This window comes from Microchirus variegatus (assembly GCF_963457635.1).
Source record: "Microchirus variegatus genome assembly, chromosome: 11".
Classification (NCBI taxonomy): Eukaryota; Metazoa; Chordata; class Actinopteri; order Pleuronectiformes; family Soleidae; genus Microchirus; species Microchirus variegatus.
The window spans coordinates 20349988-20368636 of record NC_139812.1 but is presented as its reverse complement, the minus strand read 5'-3'; the positions used below and the strand labels follow the sequence as shown (position 1 = coordinate 20368636).

Here is an 18649-nt window from a genome sequence, read left to right as displayed (position 1 = left end):
TGTGTGTAGGAGGGCACTTATTCATAGCCGAGAGCTACATACTGGGCTGTGCAGGATCTGCGTGACTCTCTTCTTCTGCTCCATCATGTTGAAGTCCTGCCGCAGGTCCGGCGACATCATCTTGCAGCGAAGGTACTCGGGGTCGTTCTCATCTACGCGGTCGAAGTAGCGCTCCTTGGGGTCGTTGCCGGACAGGGGAAGGGTCAACGCCCTGGCCGCTTGCCTCACCTCCACGAGACTCATGTCCCTGGCAGCACAGCACCCCTCACTCGTCTTCAGGAATCTGACGGGTATAGAGTATAAAGGAAGAGACTGCGGTTAACCTTGTGTGTTCAGGCTGTCAAGGCAACAGGGGGCTGTTATAACAGAGAAGATGCTGGATGGATGGATGAATACAGTGTGGTGACTCATGTAATTACAGGGGGCACAAAAGAGAGGGGGGGACATTGTTACATGATTGACGCTACTGTGTCGAGAATAAAGAGGATGATTTAGTCACAGCTGCTTTGAACACGGCAAGAGTTTTAATTTCCTTCTCACAGAAGTACAGTGCAATAACAAAAAGATGACTCAAAACATATTTTTCGCCCCCCCCCCCCTCCCAAACATTAGTTTCTCCAACTAAAAACAAAAACTTTCCTCGTCACATGCCTTTCTTCTCTTCACAAGACTGTTAAATTCAGTCTCTTTCTCAAGATGTGTTCCCCCCCTTATTGTGTTCCCCTCAAACTCTGGCCCAAGCTGTTGCTTCATCCACATTACTCTTATTTTCATTTAAAGACACATCAATTCAACTTGATATGCACGCTGTCCCACTGTGCTTTCAAGCTCTTGAGAACTGGGACGTTTGAAGAAAAAACAACAAAAAAAGAGAGTTGGCTTTGTTTTTGTTTGAAAAGTCAGCCGCAGTGTTTTAGTCTGGACCAGGGGAAATCCTCGAGGCACAATTCAACTACAAGCTGTAAACAAAAAAAACTGAGTTAAAACTTAATTTCGGTTCTGATTCCACCTCGTCGTTGGTCGGATTACCGAATGTTTGCTCTTCATTCTCGCCACTGTTATTTCCAGGGTTCCCACACATCGGATTCAAGGACTTTCTAGGACAAAGTCCCTCAAATTCAAGGACAGTATGTAACGACACGGCTTCAGACGGGAGGGCAACTTGTAAGAGCCGCTTTGCACCATATGGCGTCCACTTTTATTGATTTGCAGCGCGCTCAGCATCTGGACAAGCGATTGTCCTTGGGATCTTGGTCAAAGTCGGTCTTTGTGATTTGCTTTGGTGAACCAGAGCTCTTGGAATTTTCATTTCCCGGGCATCACGTCATTTGCTCAGCAGGGAGAGACAGCGGACAGTGTCCACAACACCTAGTCTACGTACATCAAGCAATGCGGGGCATGAAACAGTAGTTTCAGTAGAAGCATAAAACAAGGGAGACATTTACCTAAATATCAACTTCTTTCTTGCACAATATTCAACACAAAAACGTATTTCCAACAAGAAGCACCCTCTCTGCAGGTAACTGCAGGGGAGAAAATCAGCCTCCTGTTTACACTGGCACGTGCAGCCAAGCGTACCTGAATGGTCACATGACGCATGTTTTCAGCTGTGTTCTGTCTGGTGGATGCAGATTACTTCTGACTGATACATGGCTGAAAGGCTCATTGAGACACAGACGGGTGTTTCTTATGAAAACAGACATTTTCAAATGAAAACATTATAGGATGGCTGTAGCGAGCAATGGCATCAGTTATGAGATCGAAACTTTAGCTTGGTGTTTTCTGCCCATCCAAACAGTGTTTTCAAACTTCTCAGTTTTCTGGGCTTGAATAATACAGCATATAATAGTGGACAGTGTTTGTAATCTAATGGTAAGACTGCAGATTATATCAAATGGCGAACGCCTCTGGTCACCCCTTACTTTCCCACACATGCCAGGCAACCACATTGGCCTTATCAAAGCAGAGATGTTGTTTTCTTTCTTTCTTTCCCAACTTATTTGTTTCACAGTAAATCAGGCGTAAACAGAATACTGTTCATTTTTTACCAGTCACAAGACACGGTGCAATGTCGTTTGAGTGCACAAAACAAACGCGTAGAGTGGCGTTATCGACTGGTATTGCTAACAACAGCTTATTGCACATTGAAGTTCATTATTTACATTCATACTGCATTTTTAGAAAGTTTTACTTCATTTTTGGTTATTTATATTTTACTTTTGTTGTGCACATTGCATTTGTTTTGTTACATATATGTTACCTGTTCATTACTTAGCCTTATTTTTTCACTGAGAACATGTTTACTACTGCAATTGGAGACAAAATATGATCCATTTTGTTTTGTTTATCAGGCTCTTGTGCAAATTCTAGCACATCTTGTATATTTGTAGTCAAGGAGTTGCTTCAGAGGAGCGATGGCAACTATGTGCAGGGAATCGTTGTTAGCATGGTGTTATCCTCTGGCTTATAACCCCAAAACAAAATGGGGAGAATGGAAATTTCACTTCTCTCATTTGGATTTTTCTGAAATGTACTCATGCATAGTAACAGCTACACTACTTCCATCACTGGTTATATATTCTCTGAGTTCCCTAGACACCAAGAACATGTATATGAACCTCAATGTTGTGGTGAAATTCTTCATTTGTTTTGGGTATGTGTTTTAGCTAGTAACCTCCACTGGTTCCCTTTTACTGTGGTGGGGCCCCTAAAAAATCCCGTGAAACACCTCTGTTCGTGTGGGATAAAGTTGGTCTGTGGATAAGATAAGTGGGAAACAACTGCAACACGTTCCCCTCCTTCTCCCACAAAGCTAACAACAGCACACAAAAGGTAGAGGTTGGCGTAAAGTGGCCCGTTTGAAAAGGTTGTTAGCGCCTTTGGTGTCGCGTGTTACCTGGATGTGGGGGTAGTGGTGGTGGTGTGGTGGTGTAGTGGTGTGGTGGGGGGTTCAGGAATCATTAAAATCAACCAGGCCTGGAAATAAAACCCGCTTCAACACACATACAACTAAAAAACAACCCGGTAAAAAGCAGCGTTTTAGGCAGAACATTCCAGAAAACAACTTTTAAAAACAACAAACACGCGTTGCTGGAAGTACCGCGAGAGTGGGGTGAATTCACCGGAGTTACCAAAGCATTAAAACAAAGCGAACACACACACACTAGTTTCCACAGAAAGACTCGCGGGCAAAAGAATTTTACCTGAAATAAAGTGCTCCACTGCCTCCAGACGACGTGAAGTCGAGTGTCCGTGGATAAACGTGGACCTCGGGTTTTTATTTCCGATTCAGGTCCATTTTTAAAAGATGTTAGAGAGGGAAAAAGCTGCGAGGAGCAACTTTGCTTCTGCTGCTGCTACAGTAAATGCTCCAGAAGCCGCTGCTCCGTGTGTGTGTGTGTGTGTGAGTGTGTAGTAGTTGGAGAGTGGATGGAGGAGGATGTGGGTGTGTTTGTGTGGGAAAAAAGGAAAAGAGTGACCATGTGACTTCATCCACCCACTACACCACTACACCACGGCCCCGCGGGACAAGAAGAAGCGGGTACTTACGGAAGAGTAGTAGGTGCCACATGTGTAAACAAAACAAAAAAAAAAGAAATAAAACAGCATGAATTGTGAGATTACAGTTATAATTGTGAGGGGAAAAAAAAGTCAGAATTCTGAGATTGAAGTCTGAAAAATCGGAATCATGAGGAAAAAGTTCGAATTCTGAGATTAAAGTCGGAATTATGAGGAAAAAGTTTCGAATTCTGAGATTAAAGTCGGAATTATGAGGAAAATTTCAGAATTATGAGGAAAAAGTTCGAATTCTGAGATTAAAGTCGGAATTATGAGGAAAAAGTTTCGAATTCTGAGATTAAAGTCGGAATTATGAGGAAAATTTCAGAATTATGAGGAAAAAGTTCGAATTCTGAGATTAAAGTCGGAATTATGAGGAAAAAGTTTCGAATTCTGAGATTAAAGTCGGAATTATGAGGAAAATTTAAGAATGATGAGGAAAATTTCAGAATTCTGAGATTAAAGTAGGAATTCCGCGAAGAAAGTCAGAATTCTGAGAAAGGGTTAGAATTCTGAGCTTAAAGTCAGAAAATCAGAATTATGAGATTAAATTCAGACTGACGGATTTATAAGAAAAAGTCAGAATCCTGAGATTAAATTCAGAAAGTCGGAATTCTGAGAATAAAGTATGAATTCTGCGAAGAAAGTCAGAATTCTGAGAAATAAGTATGAATTCTGCGAAGAAAGTCAGAATTCTGATATTAAAGTCAGAAAGTCGTAATTCTGAGATTAAAGTTAGAATTCTGAAATTCAAGTCAGAAAGACAGAATTCTGAGATTCAAGTCAGAAAGTCAGAATTCTGATATTAAAGTCAGAATTCTGAGATTAAAGTAGGAATTATGTGAAGAAAGTCAGAATTCTGAGAAAAGGTTAGAATTCTGAGTTTAAAGTCAGAAAATCAGAATTATGAGATTAAATTCAGACTGATGGATTTATGAGAAAAAGTCAGAATCCTGAGATTAAAGTCAGAAAGTCGGAATTCTGAGATTTAAGTATGAATTCTGCAAAGAAAGTCAGAATTTTGAGATTCAAGTCAGAAAGTCAGAATCCTGAGATTCAAGTCAGAAATTCAAAATTCTGAGATCCAAGTCAGAAAGTCAGAATTTGGAAATTAAAGTCAGAATTATGAGATTAACATCAGAAAGTCGAAATTCTGAGGAAAAAAATGTGTCAGAAAGATTTTATGAACAAAAATGTGATGTAACTGTTAAAAACAAAGACACTTTTGTTGATTTTTTTTGTTGAGTCGTGTACGTACATTAACCAAAAACATTCCCAACACACTTAATTTTTTTTAAATAATTTTGTTAAATAGAGCAAAGAAGTCAGAGGATATCCAAAACAAACAAAAACACTCAAACCCATGAACCAATCACAATGAATCGATTCATTGAATAACCGTTCGCAGCCTTTTCAACAACATCGACAGCACAAGGCAAAAAGCCTCTTTTCAGTGTAGACACAAAACCAAATTTGAATCAAATCACTAGGAAAAAAAAAATAATAGATGAGTCACAGGATGAGTCTTGTAATGTCTGTCTCTGTACGTGGGATTTATTACCTCCCACGGCTTTGTTTAACTGGGGCTCATGTGTTCTCACTGCAGCTCTGTTAGCCATATTTATATGTATATTAAAGTGAAACACGCCACTATATTTTTCAAGTTTTGGTCCACGAATAATGGCTATTGTAAGTATGATTTAAACTAGTGTAATATGCATCAAACCTAACTGTATCACACATACTTCAATTGCCCGCTCGCTCGTCATTAATGCTAAAACGACCGTCGCCGGGGCCTAAATGTGCTGCCTCTGCTTTTCTCTCCTCGCCATACATCCATGTAATGATAATATAGTGCTCATAATAACGCCGGCTAATGGAGCCTCACGTCGGGTTTGCGCCGACAAAAACACTTGAGCACAGCTTTTCTCTCTCTCGAGTGAGTTAAATTACTGCTAAAAAGGAAAAATAAGAGCAAGATTAAAGGGATGGTGAAGCCGTGCAGATTTATTCTGTTAAATAGACCTCCTCCTCCTCCTCCTCCTCCACCGCTCTCTCTCGGCTCTTTTCTGTCTCGCTGGTCAGTCTCTCCAGAGAGTTCTGTAGCATTATTCAAATGAAGTCCATGTTTTTTGGTGGAATGCAAACCGAACTCTGGAAACACTAATTTTCTCACGCAGCCTCCCGCGCGAGTGATCGCCCGCCTTTAATCACACCCAATCAGACATGCTCACACTGATATCTGGATTTTGAGGGAGTAAAGAGAGACATGGGGTGGGGAGAGGATAGGAGAGGAGAGGAGTGGGGGGGAGACTGGAGATCACTGCACTGACATAACAATTCCAGGAAACAGAGCGGAGTCTGGGAGGCAGAGCAGATATGTGGACATATGGGGTTGATGTAATGAAAAGCAGAACTTTCTCACTCCGGAGCAGCGTGACCCCCTCAAACTCTGAAACCCAGCCTCCCCCGTTTCTTTGGCAGAGTTCCCACGGAAACAGGCTTAAATGTCTACGTGCGCACGTGCACGTGCACGTGCACGCGCGCACTCACACACACATACAGCAGTGGCTGCATTCTTGCTGACAATTTGAACTTTTCAGCGAGGGCAGTCTACCTCGGAGGCTTTGGTCAAATGTCAGATGTTATTAGCCGATGCCTCGTTCATAAATGTTACAGATGTCCGCGGATAAAAAGCCAACCCCTTTTTTTTTTTGCCTTTTTAACTCCATAGGAAATAATGTAATTGATAATTGCAGGCAAAAAAAAAAAAGGAAACGTGGCACCGTTCAAGCCTGAGAAAATGCATTATTTCAAATCCAGGAGACAAACTGATACTGAAGCAGTAACCGGGAAGGTTTTTTTATAATAGATTCTTCACATTTTATAGTCAGATCCATCATCTCTGTCCTTTTGAAATTCTTCTCTGTGCGACACTGGTGATTCAGCAAGTGCTAATTTGTGGGAAAAACCAAAAGAATGAGTCACCAAACTCACTTTTTTTTGTTGGAGGAAAACAGCGAACTGCAGTATATGAGTAAACAAAGAGATGGTTCCATTATAGATCAATGGTGGTAATCCCTGCCCCAAACTCGAGGACGATTGGCCAGATTTCGGTCCCAATCTGACCCTTCCGACAATCGTGGTGCCCTTCTGATTTTAGGATGATTTGAGCAGATTATCTGATCAAATCATCCTGCACACTCTTAGGAATAAGGGTTCCAAAAGAGTCCTTCTACAAGGGCTGAGGTTCTTGGAATCCTGTCGGTGTTGATGAGGTCGCTCTGAGTTGGAAATCTGAGCTCACAACCTCTTCAATTTTGAGTTCCCACAACAAATGGACACACGTCTTCTTGCCCATACACTCTTAGAAATAAGGGTTCCAAAAGAGTCCTTCTACAAGGGCTGAGGTTCTACCTGGAAAACATTTGCTTCCGAAAAACCCTTTCTTCTGGAAAGGGTTCTTGGTAACACTAATGGTTCCAGTAAGAACCATTTTGATCCAGAGAACCCTTTAAAACCCCTTTCCTGAATAAAGGGTTTTAAAACTCCAAAAGGGTTCCAGGTGGAACCTTTATAAAACGGGTTCTCCTATGAGGACAAGCCGAAGAACCTTATATGGTTCTACTTAGCACTTTTATTTCAAAGAGTGTATTGTGAGGGATTGACCGACACCATCAGAGTCTCCTCGTTTTCAATCTAACAACGATTGGGGGCGTGAGCAGAATCTGCAATTAACCAATGAGAGTTGACCAGGAAACTGAAGTTGCGCACATTTGTTACTGATTTCGTCTTCTTCGCCATGACATCATTTACAGTTTTTTCATCGCAAAACACAACAGCTATTAACAGTAACATCTCCATGGCTGTATATATTCTGAAGTCACATTAAATCCCTGCAATCGTTTGACTAAACACCACAAAAAGTGTGTGGTCCTGCGTCTCGACTGGATCGTCTCGTCTGCGCTTTCTCGGGATTAAATCATTGAAAAAAAGTTTGTTGTCTGTGGTCTACCACCTTTTTAAAGTCAAGTCAGATTTGTGTGGGCCAGGCTTAAGAGAAACATGGGCTTGACGAAGGATCTGGCTGAGGTTTTGGTGGAGATTAAGAGGTCTGGACCTGCAGCAGGCGGAACATGTTCTAATTAAAAAAAAGGAAAAAAAAAAGTGGGAAATTCTCTTCCAAGTTCTTGTCCTGTTTATTAAATGTCGGTAAAGCTGCTGATTTATCTGCTTTATCTGAAAAAGCTTTGGTTGGAAGATTAGCGGCAAAAACTGTACAGGGAGTATTTGTATGGGAGAGAAAGGACAAGAGGCCAGAGAATATATATTCAGTGTTATTCTGTGGGCTGTTAAAATGACAAAATGGCTGTAAGTAATGAGCGTGAATGCATTCACTGGAAACTGGATTATCAGTGTTTCATATTAACGGTAGATTCACTCATTGTCTACACAGCTTTATCCTCCAATTTCATTCTAATGGTTTCTTTGCTGTATGCGTCAAAATATTCACATTTAAGCAGCTGAACAACTAAATAACTTCAATTATTCATAAAAACACTCAAAATAGGTTCATATAATTTAGTATTCTATTAGTAATTGATTAAAGGTGCCATATGTAAGTGTATGTGGCCAAAAACAGTTACTACATTCAAATTCAAAACATCAATGTCTTTTAGATTTCGTTTTCTGTCGTAACTGGCAACCCGTGGTTGCTCGGCAGCTGAGACTCTACTGACTGCAATGACTGGTAGACGGCGGTAGGTGGCGCCACATGCCAAAACATGATTTCAAAACATAAACATGATTTGCAGTCTGCAAAATATCTTTTTTAATGCAAATATTTTGTCTGTACTGTTGTTGTTGGTGAGTTCAGTTTGTTATATGAACATTATTCCTGAGTCTCTGTGACATTAGGAGGATTTTATGGCCAGTTGCTTTAGATTTATAACATAATGCACCTTTAATCGTTGCAGCTGTTCAATAAACTGGGATAGCTGAAGGACATCTTCAAAATAATATTGATTTAAATGATTTCTTCTTTAAAAAGGACACATTTTATTCACATTTTTCTCACTTCATGTCGTCTTCTGGTTCAAAGGAAGCACTTTTAATAACAATTAAAGTAATAAATCAAGTACTTTTTGAAATCTTTCTTTAGTGGAAAACAAATTCGGGATGACCTCGATCCAGTCATTTATTTTTGCATGCAAAGCTGCAGACCTCTGAATGCTAAATTCACAAAAAATAGAAAAATACATCTAAAAAATAAATTCTGCTCAAGTGTATCATGTTTAATCAATCTACCAAGAAATATGTTCATTTTCATATTTACAGCCATAATCTTCATGACATGACGGTGACTTCATTAGGGTTAATTTCTCAAATTTGGCTCAAAGCACACATATTTTCCTCAAACTGTCACTTCACATCTATAATTCTATAATAAGTGTTAATAAAGACTTTATAAACTGCCTCTAAAAACACACGGCAGGCAACGATCTCAGGGAGCCTCGTGTAATGTTTGACCACAATTATATACACATTAGCTTTCATAGCTCACATAATTCTCGGACAGGTAATTCCAGGGCAAACTCTCTGTTTTGGTTCAGTGGATGTTATTATATTTAATGTGTCAGATGGATTCTTGGCTTTCGGGGATGTAAAAATCTGTGCAGTGAAGAGAAAGTTTATCCTTTCTTTTTTTTTTTTTGCCTGAATCTCCCGTCTGCTATTCAAGCTGTCAGGAGGAGGAGGAGGAGGAGGAGGAGGAGGATGGTGGTCTAAATCGAGCCTCCGTGAACCAGGAAACACTCAAATATTGCAAAATAATACTGAGCATATAATCTGTACAACACCAGATTCTGCAGACATCGTCGTGTTCTTAACAGTCAGGAAAGGGAATCAAAAATCGAGCGCTCACGAGTCACATTTCTGTGATTACCAAATTTGTAATGAGGGAGAAAACTGTAACTTTGCACAGGTCTGTATTAGCACGGTTGCCGTGGCAACCGCTGTCTCCTGCCTGAGGCAAAGTTTGGAGGAGGAGGAGGAGAGGGAGTGGGTGCCAGATAACGATAAGATCCACTATTACAGAGAACTATGTATGATACAAGAAAGAAAAGAATAGAACTTTAGCAGCTCATGGGAATTTAATTAACTTCTCATCTTATTAGCAAATGTATCACTGATTATTCTGCCTCCTTGACTAATTCCTCTTTCTTGTGAAATCTAAAATATCCTCATCAATGTTTAATACCCCCACCACAACATCAAATTTGGATTAAAACATGAATAATTGAAATATCACATGTAGTTACAACTATTCACTCTTTTGTTATGACGAGGTGGAGATGAGTGTGTTCACTGTCTGTTTTCCAGTGGATCATTATGTTGAGAACTCATCCTTACAAGTTTAGATCAGAGCACAGAGTTAGTCCTTATACACACTCTCTCTAACATAACTTTTCCTTATTCATTCTTTAAAAGTTTGTCTTTGTTTGCACGGAAACTCCCAACAATTGCTCTAAAACCATATATGCCAGGCCTGTATGTGGCGCTGTCAAACTGCCAGAAGAAATACACCAACTACACTAAAGTGCTAAGTAGAACCATATAAGGTTCTTTGGCTTGTCCTCTTTTTGGTTCCAGGTAGAACCTTGGAGGATTCCACCAAGAACCCTTTTAAAACGCTTTATTCAGGAAAGGGGTTTTAAAGGGTTCTCTGGAGCAAAATGGTTCTTACTGGAACCGTTTGTGTTACCAAGAACCTCTGAAAAACCTTTTCAGGAGCAAATGGTTCCAGGTAGAACCTCAGCCCTTGTAGAAGAGCCCTTTTGGAACCCTTATTTCTAAGAGTCCCATTTGTTGCGGGAACTCAGAATTGAAGAGGTTGTGAGCTCGGATTTCCAACTCAGAGCGACCTCATCAACCCAGACAGGATTCCAAGATAGCACTTTTGTCGTATTTCCCGTTTCGCAGTTTGCGTCACGGTTTTTTCCGACTGGAACGCAGTGATGTTGGTGCCAAAGAGTTCCAATTTCCCATGTAAATGGAATGCAGCATTTGGACCAGTCAGTGTGTGAAGTGGGGGGAAAAAAAGCTAATTCAGCCAGTTCTCTGCTTATCTGTATGAGGCGTGTATGTCTGTCAGTTTTAATAAATCATTACACACTAAATTATGAGGGTTTTCCAGTAAATAAAAGATACCAGAAGATGTTAGTGGTCTATTTGTTTAAATACTTAGTAATAGTACCTGGTACCTTTTTTAGTACCTGCTCTGGCGAGGTCCGATTATAAAATGTGACATCAACAGACCGCCGGGCCACTGATTGGTCAGAGAGCGTCATCACTGGAAGAGTCACGAGTGCGATGGCCGACACAAGAATCAACGCCAACAATGCAGAACTGTAGATCAGTTAAAAAGACTTCAAAATCCCTGAAAACACGTGTTAATCTCACACGTTTAGCAAAGGAAATGTCTAAAATCCTCAATATTTAACAGAGGAGTCTGGTGTATTTAGCGACAGCTAAAAAGCTGGGATATCAGGAATGCCGAATCACAATCCATTCAGTGGTATTTTCAACGATTTAAAGCTCAAGCACATGCACGGTCCGTTTTTATTTGATATCCTGTTCTTGTGTTGTTCCCCCAGGACACAAATGTGGCAAGAGGCTTACGTTACCCCTCGACTACTGCGCTCATCAAAGGATTGTCGTCTGGCGGTGCCAACACAACCCGCACAAGACCAATCCAGACTCATACCGAGACCCAACTGTTCCAAGAGCATCTTCTGTCCTAGCACTTACCTTAACCCCCCCTCCCCAAGATCTCCTTCTGTCAGTCCACTTTTTCCTATCTAGTGGATTTCTTTCCAAGGCTTCTTCCTCTTTTATCCAAAGTCCATCCATCCATCCATCTTCTACTGCTTCATCCTCCACAGGAGGTTCACGAGGGCCAATCTCAGCTGACACAGAGTGATAGGCGGGGTACACCCTGGACAGTTCGCCAGTCCATCGCAGGGAAACATATAGAGACAAACAACCATCCACTGTCACATTCACACCCTACGGTCAATTTACATAATCCCCATATTGCATGTTTTTGGACTGTGGGAGGAAGCCGGAGAACCCGGAGAAAACCCCATGCACATCTGCAGAAAGGCCCTTGTTCCGACCCGGGGCTCGAATCCGGGTATGCAAAGGCCAAAGTGCTAACCACTACACCACTACACAATGTCAAAAACCTCCTAAAAGATATTAGTAGACACTAGTACAATCTTACTAGGTTGCACCCTGTGGAAATGATTATTCTGTTTAGACACAAGCTAAACAGCGTACCTGGATCTTGCGAACAGTGTTGGTACTGGCACCGCCTCAAGCCCCGAATTGAACCCGAAACTGTTTACATTTTTACAGCTGGAGAGGCGTCTTTTACGGCTTTGCCGCAGTACAGTGTAGTGTGGAAAGAGCGCAGGGACTCTGTTGAATTAAGCTGTCAAGTATCTTTGCTGTGGTTGTCTTTGGCCTCCGCGTTGGAGATGCGGTGGTTAGCGCGCGGTTCCTTTCGAGCGCGAGCTGTGGTGTCATTAACGGTTTCCTTGTTATCGCTTTTAAAGTGCGATTTTTTTTTACGGTGATTTATCACGCTGCACATTTCCTCTCGCAACCACCCACCCACACACACACACACACACACACACACACACACACACACACGTTTATGCTAAAAACCATGACATTTACTACGACTACTTGGGAAATATCCAAATTCCACGCCGTTAAAATAAAACGGTTTATTATTTTATGAAACGAATTCAGAGAGGAGTCGACGACGGCGTCGTAAAACCCAATCTAACTTACGATACGTATAATAAAGGCCGCGTAAAAGGTAAGAAGTGGAACCGGAGCGGTCTACCGCGCGGGCGAGAGGCTTTGGGGGGTCGTGACCTGCCTTTTTGCTTTTTACGGCTATCCATAACTCACATCACCAGGCACACACACACACACACACATTATGAAATCCTGTGCTGCTCCGGCTCCACAACTTAAGTCAACAAATGCTTGTTCAGAGTAAATGCTTTAAAAGGGGGGCGGGGGGGGGGGCATTAATTGAAAGCAGCTGTTTGAAGCAGAGCAGCTGCAGACCGACCAGTTAAGCAACGCAGATCTCCCGCTGATGTCGAAAAAATGCTCCGAAAAAAGCCAGACGGAGGCAAAAATCGAGAGAAAAAAAACATCGATTTCACAACAGCAAATCACCAAAGTTGCACCACGTCACAATCAAAACCTCAACAGAAAGACAACTTACTTATCCTGCAGGAGAATTCTTCACGTTTTGGCGTCAAACTCCCACGGTTTTTTTTTTCCACCAGTTGCCAGAAGAGAGCTATTTACATTATCACTTTGAAGAGACTCATCTGGTTTTTTCCCCAGAAGACTGAATGAAGAAGAGGAGGAGGTGTGTGTGTGTGTGTGTGTGGGGGGGGATAACTGCTGCTCTGCCTCTGATCTCTTGAACTCCCCCCCGGTTCCTCTGTGACAGTGGCTGCCTATTCTCACAGGAGAGAACTTGTCAGGGAGAGACTTTCTGAGGAGGAGACCAACCAGGCTTTCAGATGAAACTGGAGTGGACTAAAGGAGGGGGGAAAAAAAAAGAAAGGCAGACACGTACTGTAGATTCCACCCACAACATGCAGTGTGTGCCGCATTCACATGCGGCTCCTCACAATTTGTGAAGGAAAACAATGTTTTCTCTCTCGGCGGCGATTGCTCTCACAAACTAGTATACTGACCGCAGAAGTGTAAGGGAAAACTGCAGTGAGAACATTTCTTTTCCCCTCTGTGTTTCATGGGCTAAAATTTGCACACAGAGTCGAACGCTCGCCTGCTGTCACCTCCTCCCACACACGCTCTCACAGAGTGAATGAGTAGGATGTGCTGCTCTCCTCGTCGCCGCACCACCTGAATGTGAACGCTGCACGGCTGTTGCTGCGGAGAAGGTGTAGGAATGAGAGGAAATGACAGGGTTTTAAGGTGCATTATGTATTAAATGTAAAGCAACCGGCCATAGAAATCCTCCTAATGTGTCACAGAGACTCAGGAATAATGTTCATATAACAAACTGAACTCACCAACAACAACAAGTACAGCCAAAATATGTGCATTAATGGTGCCACATGCAAGAATGTGGCCAAAAACGGTTACTACAGTAAAATTCAAAATACAGAGGTCTTTTAGGTTTCCTTTTCTGAAGTAACTGGCAACCCGTGGTTGCTCGGCAGCTGAGACTCTACTGACTGCAATGGTTGGTAGACGGCGGTAGGTGGCGCCACATGCCAACACATGATTTGTGTCTAACAATCATTGCAGTGAGTAGGGTCTCAGCTGCCGAGCAACCACGGGTTGCCAGTTACGTCAGAAAACGAAACCTAAAAGACCTCAGTATTTTGAATTTGAATGTAGTAACCGTTTTTTTTGGCCACATTCTTACATATGGCACCTTTAACAAGTTGAGCTTAAAGATTTTTGAATAAATACCTAATTGCTGTGTGATATTTGTGCAGATCTGCGACGAAAAACAAGGACGACGTCATCAGTCTGTGGAATAAGATCTGTGAAGATCGAGACAATAATTCATCTAAAAATGACTTTGTAGAGAGATATGGCACTGGAAGTCGTTTACTAGGTGAGGTCAATCGTGATTCCCGCCCCTAATAATAGACACAGTCAAGACAAAAACAATCAGACTATGCAGACACTGTTTGGCCATTTTATTAGGTACACTGGTGCAACTCCTCGTTCAAGCACATATCTAATGAGCCAATCACGTGTTAGCAACTCACTGCATGAGGGAGAAATGTGATTTAAGTGACTTTGAATGGAGCATGATGGGTATTTGAGAAAATGCTGATCTACTGTATGCATTTTAGTCCACATAACTGTGAAAATAAGTTGATAATTTTCAAAGTATTCTACACTTGCTGGTGTTTTTTAATGCATGTTTGCTGTCCATTTTCCCCTTTGTGGGACTAATAATGATCTAATCTCATTTTATGTAGAAAATATTCCGATTAAATACTGTTTATATTGCACACATGATTCTGTTTTCTTTAGTTCTACAAATGATTACCCTTATGGTTTTTTAATATCTGTGCCGGTAATTCCCATATTGTGGAACTAATAAAGGACTATCTTATCTTGCTCTCATGCACAGCCGCCTCTCGGGTTTAGAATGGGTCAGAAAGAAAAAAAAAAGAAAAGAAGAAAAAAGTGCAGTGAGCAGCAGTTTCTCTGTCTCCTCGATGCCAGAAAGGTCAGAGGAGGAAAAACCTGAGTGATTCCAAATCCGAGAAAGGCAGCAGTTATTCAAAATACCACTCGGTGCAGCTCAAGTTCAGGTAAGACCATCTCTGAACACACAACACCACCACTCTCTAACACACTATACTACACGTCCTGCGCAGCTAATAAAGTGGCAGATGAGTGTATATCCTTCATATGTGGCTTTATGATGTGTCGTTTGTCCTTTTAAAACCTTTTTTTTTTTTTTTTTTAAGCCAGCACAGTCTGAAAAACCTCTCTCCGACTCGCACTTTTGTCGAAGTGGCTAAAATATTTATGCTCTCACTAAACAGCGATGTTATCGATTCCAAGGAAAACATCGATGTTTTCGGAGGGAAACGCGACAGGAAACTTTACTCTGATGATTTTATTTTAGTTGGCAGCGGCCTCGCGAGTTATAATTAGACGCCCCCTCCCTCCCTCCCCCCCCGTTCACCCCACCCTACTACGCTTTTGTTGTTGTTGTCTTTGTGTGGCCTGATAAAACATTAATTTCCTGAGCTTTGTGTAATCGCCGAGCCACACCCACAGGACGGCTCCAGCCAGAGAGCACACCCAGGCAGGTCACGGGGTCATGGTTCGATGGAGGCGAGTTATTAAAATAAACTTCAAAAAGGAGCTGTGAGTGTGTGTGCATGTGTGGACTTGTATTTCTGACCTCTTTAGGACCTTTTCTGGCATTTTGTCAAGACCAAAACCTGGTCCGTATGAGGCAGAACCTCATTTCTGAGGTACTGGTTAAAGTCAGGGTTAAGATATGAGTTGTTTGGTAATAGTTAAGTTGGTTAAGGTTAGTGCTGTGGGTTAGGGCTACACTCTTAGAAATAAGGGTTCCAAAAGGGTCCTTCTGCAAGGGCTGAGGTTCTACCTGGAAGCAAATGGTTCCAGGTAGAACCTCAGCCCTTGTAGAAGGGCACTTTTGGAACCCTTATTTCTAAGCGTGTACAGGATAATTTGATCAGATAATCTACTCAAATCATCCTAAAATCAGAAGGGGACCACGATTGTCGGAAGTGCCAGATTGGGACCGAAATCTGGCCAATCATCCTCAAGTGTTGGGCAGGCATTACCAGCATTAATCCATACTTTTTAAAGGGTTCTCTGAATCAAAATGGTTCTTACTGGAACCATTAGTGTTACCAAGAACCCTCGAAAAACCCTTTCTTCGGGAAAGGGTTCGTGGTAACACCAATGGTTCCAGTAAGAACCATTTTGATCCAGGGAACCCTTTAAAACCCCTTTCCTGAATAATGGGTTTTAAAAGGGTTCTTGGTGGAACCCTCCAAAAGGGTTCTAGGTGGAACCTTGTTTAAAAAGATTCTATCTGGAGCCAAAAAGGGTTCTCCGATGAGGACAAGCCGAAGAACCTCATATGGTTCTACTTAGCACTTTTATTTCTAAGAGTGTAGGTCTGTCTAAATTAATCTAAATCAATGCATCATCCAAACAAGAGTGGCATGTACAAACATGTGCAAGTTACCAAGGTTATAATAGTTGTGGAATTTCATTAGTTAAAGTTTTTATTTCATTTTCTGTTTTTAATAATAAGTTAGTTTTAATTCGTTTTTGGAGAGGGTTTGCTTGATAAAACCCCCCAAAAAACCAACAAAAGATGCCATTTTAACCCTTAGTGCTCGCACAGGTGCACACTTGGTAAACTGCAGTGTTAATAATACACAACTCCTTATGTTATTAAAAAAATTAATCCATTTCATATGAACCCAAAAGGCTTAGTATGTATGAAATATCATCACAAAGACGAAAAATAAGCGCATTTTTAGTTCGTTTTGTAAACGCACATTTCAGTTTGAGTTAGTTATTTTGATCTCTAACGGAAAAAAAAATAAAATTCAATTTCAGTTTGAGTTATTTGGTATGTTCTTGTTTTTGTTACCTGTTTCGGGGCATTTCGTGGCATAAACACTCGGACCAGTATTGTCCTCATGGAGACCAAAACCTGGTCCTAAATGAGGCAGAACCTCATTTCTGAGGAACTGGGTCAAGTTTAGGGCCGAGATTTAAGATTAAAATGAGCCATAACGCTTTGTTTAGGTGGTGAAAATGAACTGAAATCGATGTAGTGGTTATCCTGAGAATAACAGCTGCACCAACCTGTGTGTGTGTGTGTGTGTGTGTGTGTGTGTGTGTTGGGAGGTAATCGCCATGACTTTTGAGAGGATATTGCATTTTTATGTACACACACACACACACACACACTGGGGACATTTTCTGAAACCATGTCTTGTCTGCTGAAATTTGTCAACCAATATTGCTACGCTACACTGCCATCTAGTGAGGACTCATCAAACATAATGAGAGCACAGACGTCACCTTCCCTTCCTTCCTGCCATGAACACACTTGTTTTCTCTCCCCTCCCTCCCTACCTCCCTCATTCCCTCCCTCCCTCCTCTGTCTTTCTCTCTCTTTATCATTTCATTACTGGACAGGCTGAAGCATCTATCTGGAAAATCAGGAAAACAAGAGAATCTCGGGGCGGTGGTGGAGGAAGAGGATGAGGAGGAAGAGGAGGAGGAGGCGGATGAGGCGGGGAACGCCACTGTGCAGCTGCTCGCTCGGGGCTGTGAGGCTTCGTGCTTCAGAACCTAAGCTACCTTGTTTTGCTGAGGCGCGTCAGCCCGTCTGAGACTGTGTGACGCTGACAGACAGACAGGCCGCCGGGGGGAGAGAGACGTGACAAAACATTCTCCAACAAAAAAGTTTAGACCTGACTGCGTGAGCGTTAGATTGTTTTAAATGTATGCGCTCATTCAGGGTTGTTGTTTTTTTCGAACCTTTTGTATTGGAGCCAACTTTTCAAGCTATTTGAACCCGATTCACCGTATATTCACTGTGACGAGAGCAAATTTGGCCATAATATAACTCAATTTCTGGCGCTTTGATGGACTGGCGACCTGTCCGGGGTGTGACCCTGCCTGTCGCCCTATGTCAGCCGGGATTGGCTCCAGCGACCCCTGCGACCCTCAGGTACAAGATGAATGAATATAACATTTCTGACTATTTTCACTGACATTTCTGTGACCTGCTGCATTGTTTTGACTAAATAAAGTGGCCGTTTCCAAGAGAGAATGTACAACCTTTATTTAATTTATTATTTTTTATTTATCTTTTACAGGCAGCCCATGGCCAAGTGGAAAGGGAACTTGGCTCGGTGCTGGTTTGAGTCCCCACCAGGTCAAAAAAGAGCTGGGTTGCCCCTGAGCAAGGTACCTAACTCTGATAGACTGATAATTTATTTAAAGGTCCAATGTGTCAAATTTACTTACAATTATTTCAATTTAAAGGTGCATTATGTAATAAATCAACTGGCCGTAAAATCCTCCTAATATGTCACAGAGACTCAGGAATAATGTTCATATAACAAACTGAACTCACCAACAACAACAGCACAGTCAAAATATCCGCAGTAAAACAAATCTTTTGTGGACCGCAAATCATGTTTATGGCATGTGGCGCCACCTACCGCCGTCTACCAATCACTGCAGTCAGTAGAGTCTCAGCTGCCGAGCAACCACGGGTTGCCAGTTACACCTGAGCTTCAATGGCGGAGAAAAACGAAACCTAAAAGACCTTGGTATTTTGTATTTGAGTGTAGTAACCGTTTTTGGCCACATTCTTACATATTGCGCCTTTAATTTAATTTAATTTCAGAGTTTTGATGCTAACTGAAGGTTACATAGGCTCAACAACACACTTGGAAGGGAAGGATGAAGTGAGGGAAATGTTCAG

The 18649-nt window shown here is 41.8% G+C and overlaps 1 protein-coding gene across 1 annotated transcript in view; it reads right to left on the bottom strand.

Moving 5' to 3' along the window:
- Nucleotides 1-243, bottom strand: part of LOC310934342 (gamma-adducin-like) — a gene marked incomplete at both ends in the record, with an annotated part of 22622 nt that extends 22379 nt beyond the window's left edge. Inside the window, one exon of the mRNA XM_083898038.1 lies at nt 43-243. Coding sequence (XP_083754164.1) covers nt 43-243 — 201 coding nt within the window. The remainder of the gene's footprint in view (nt 1-42) is intronic.
- Between the last annotated feature and the right edge of the window lie 18406 nt (nt 244-18649).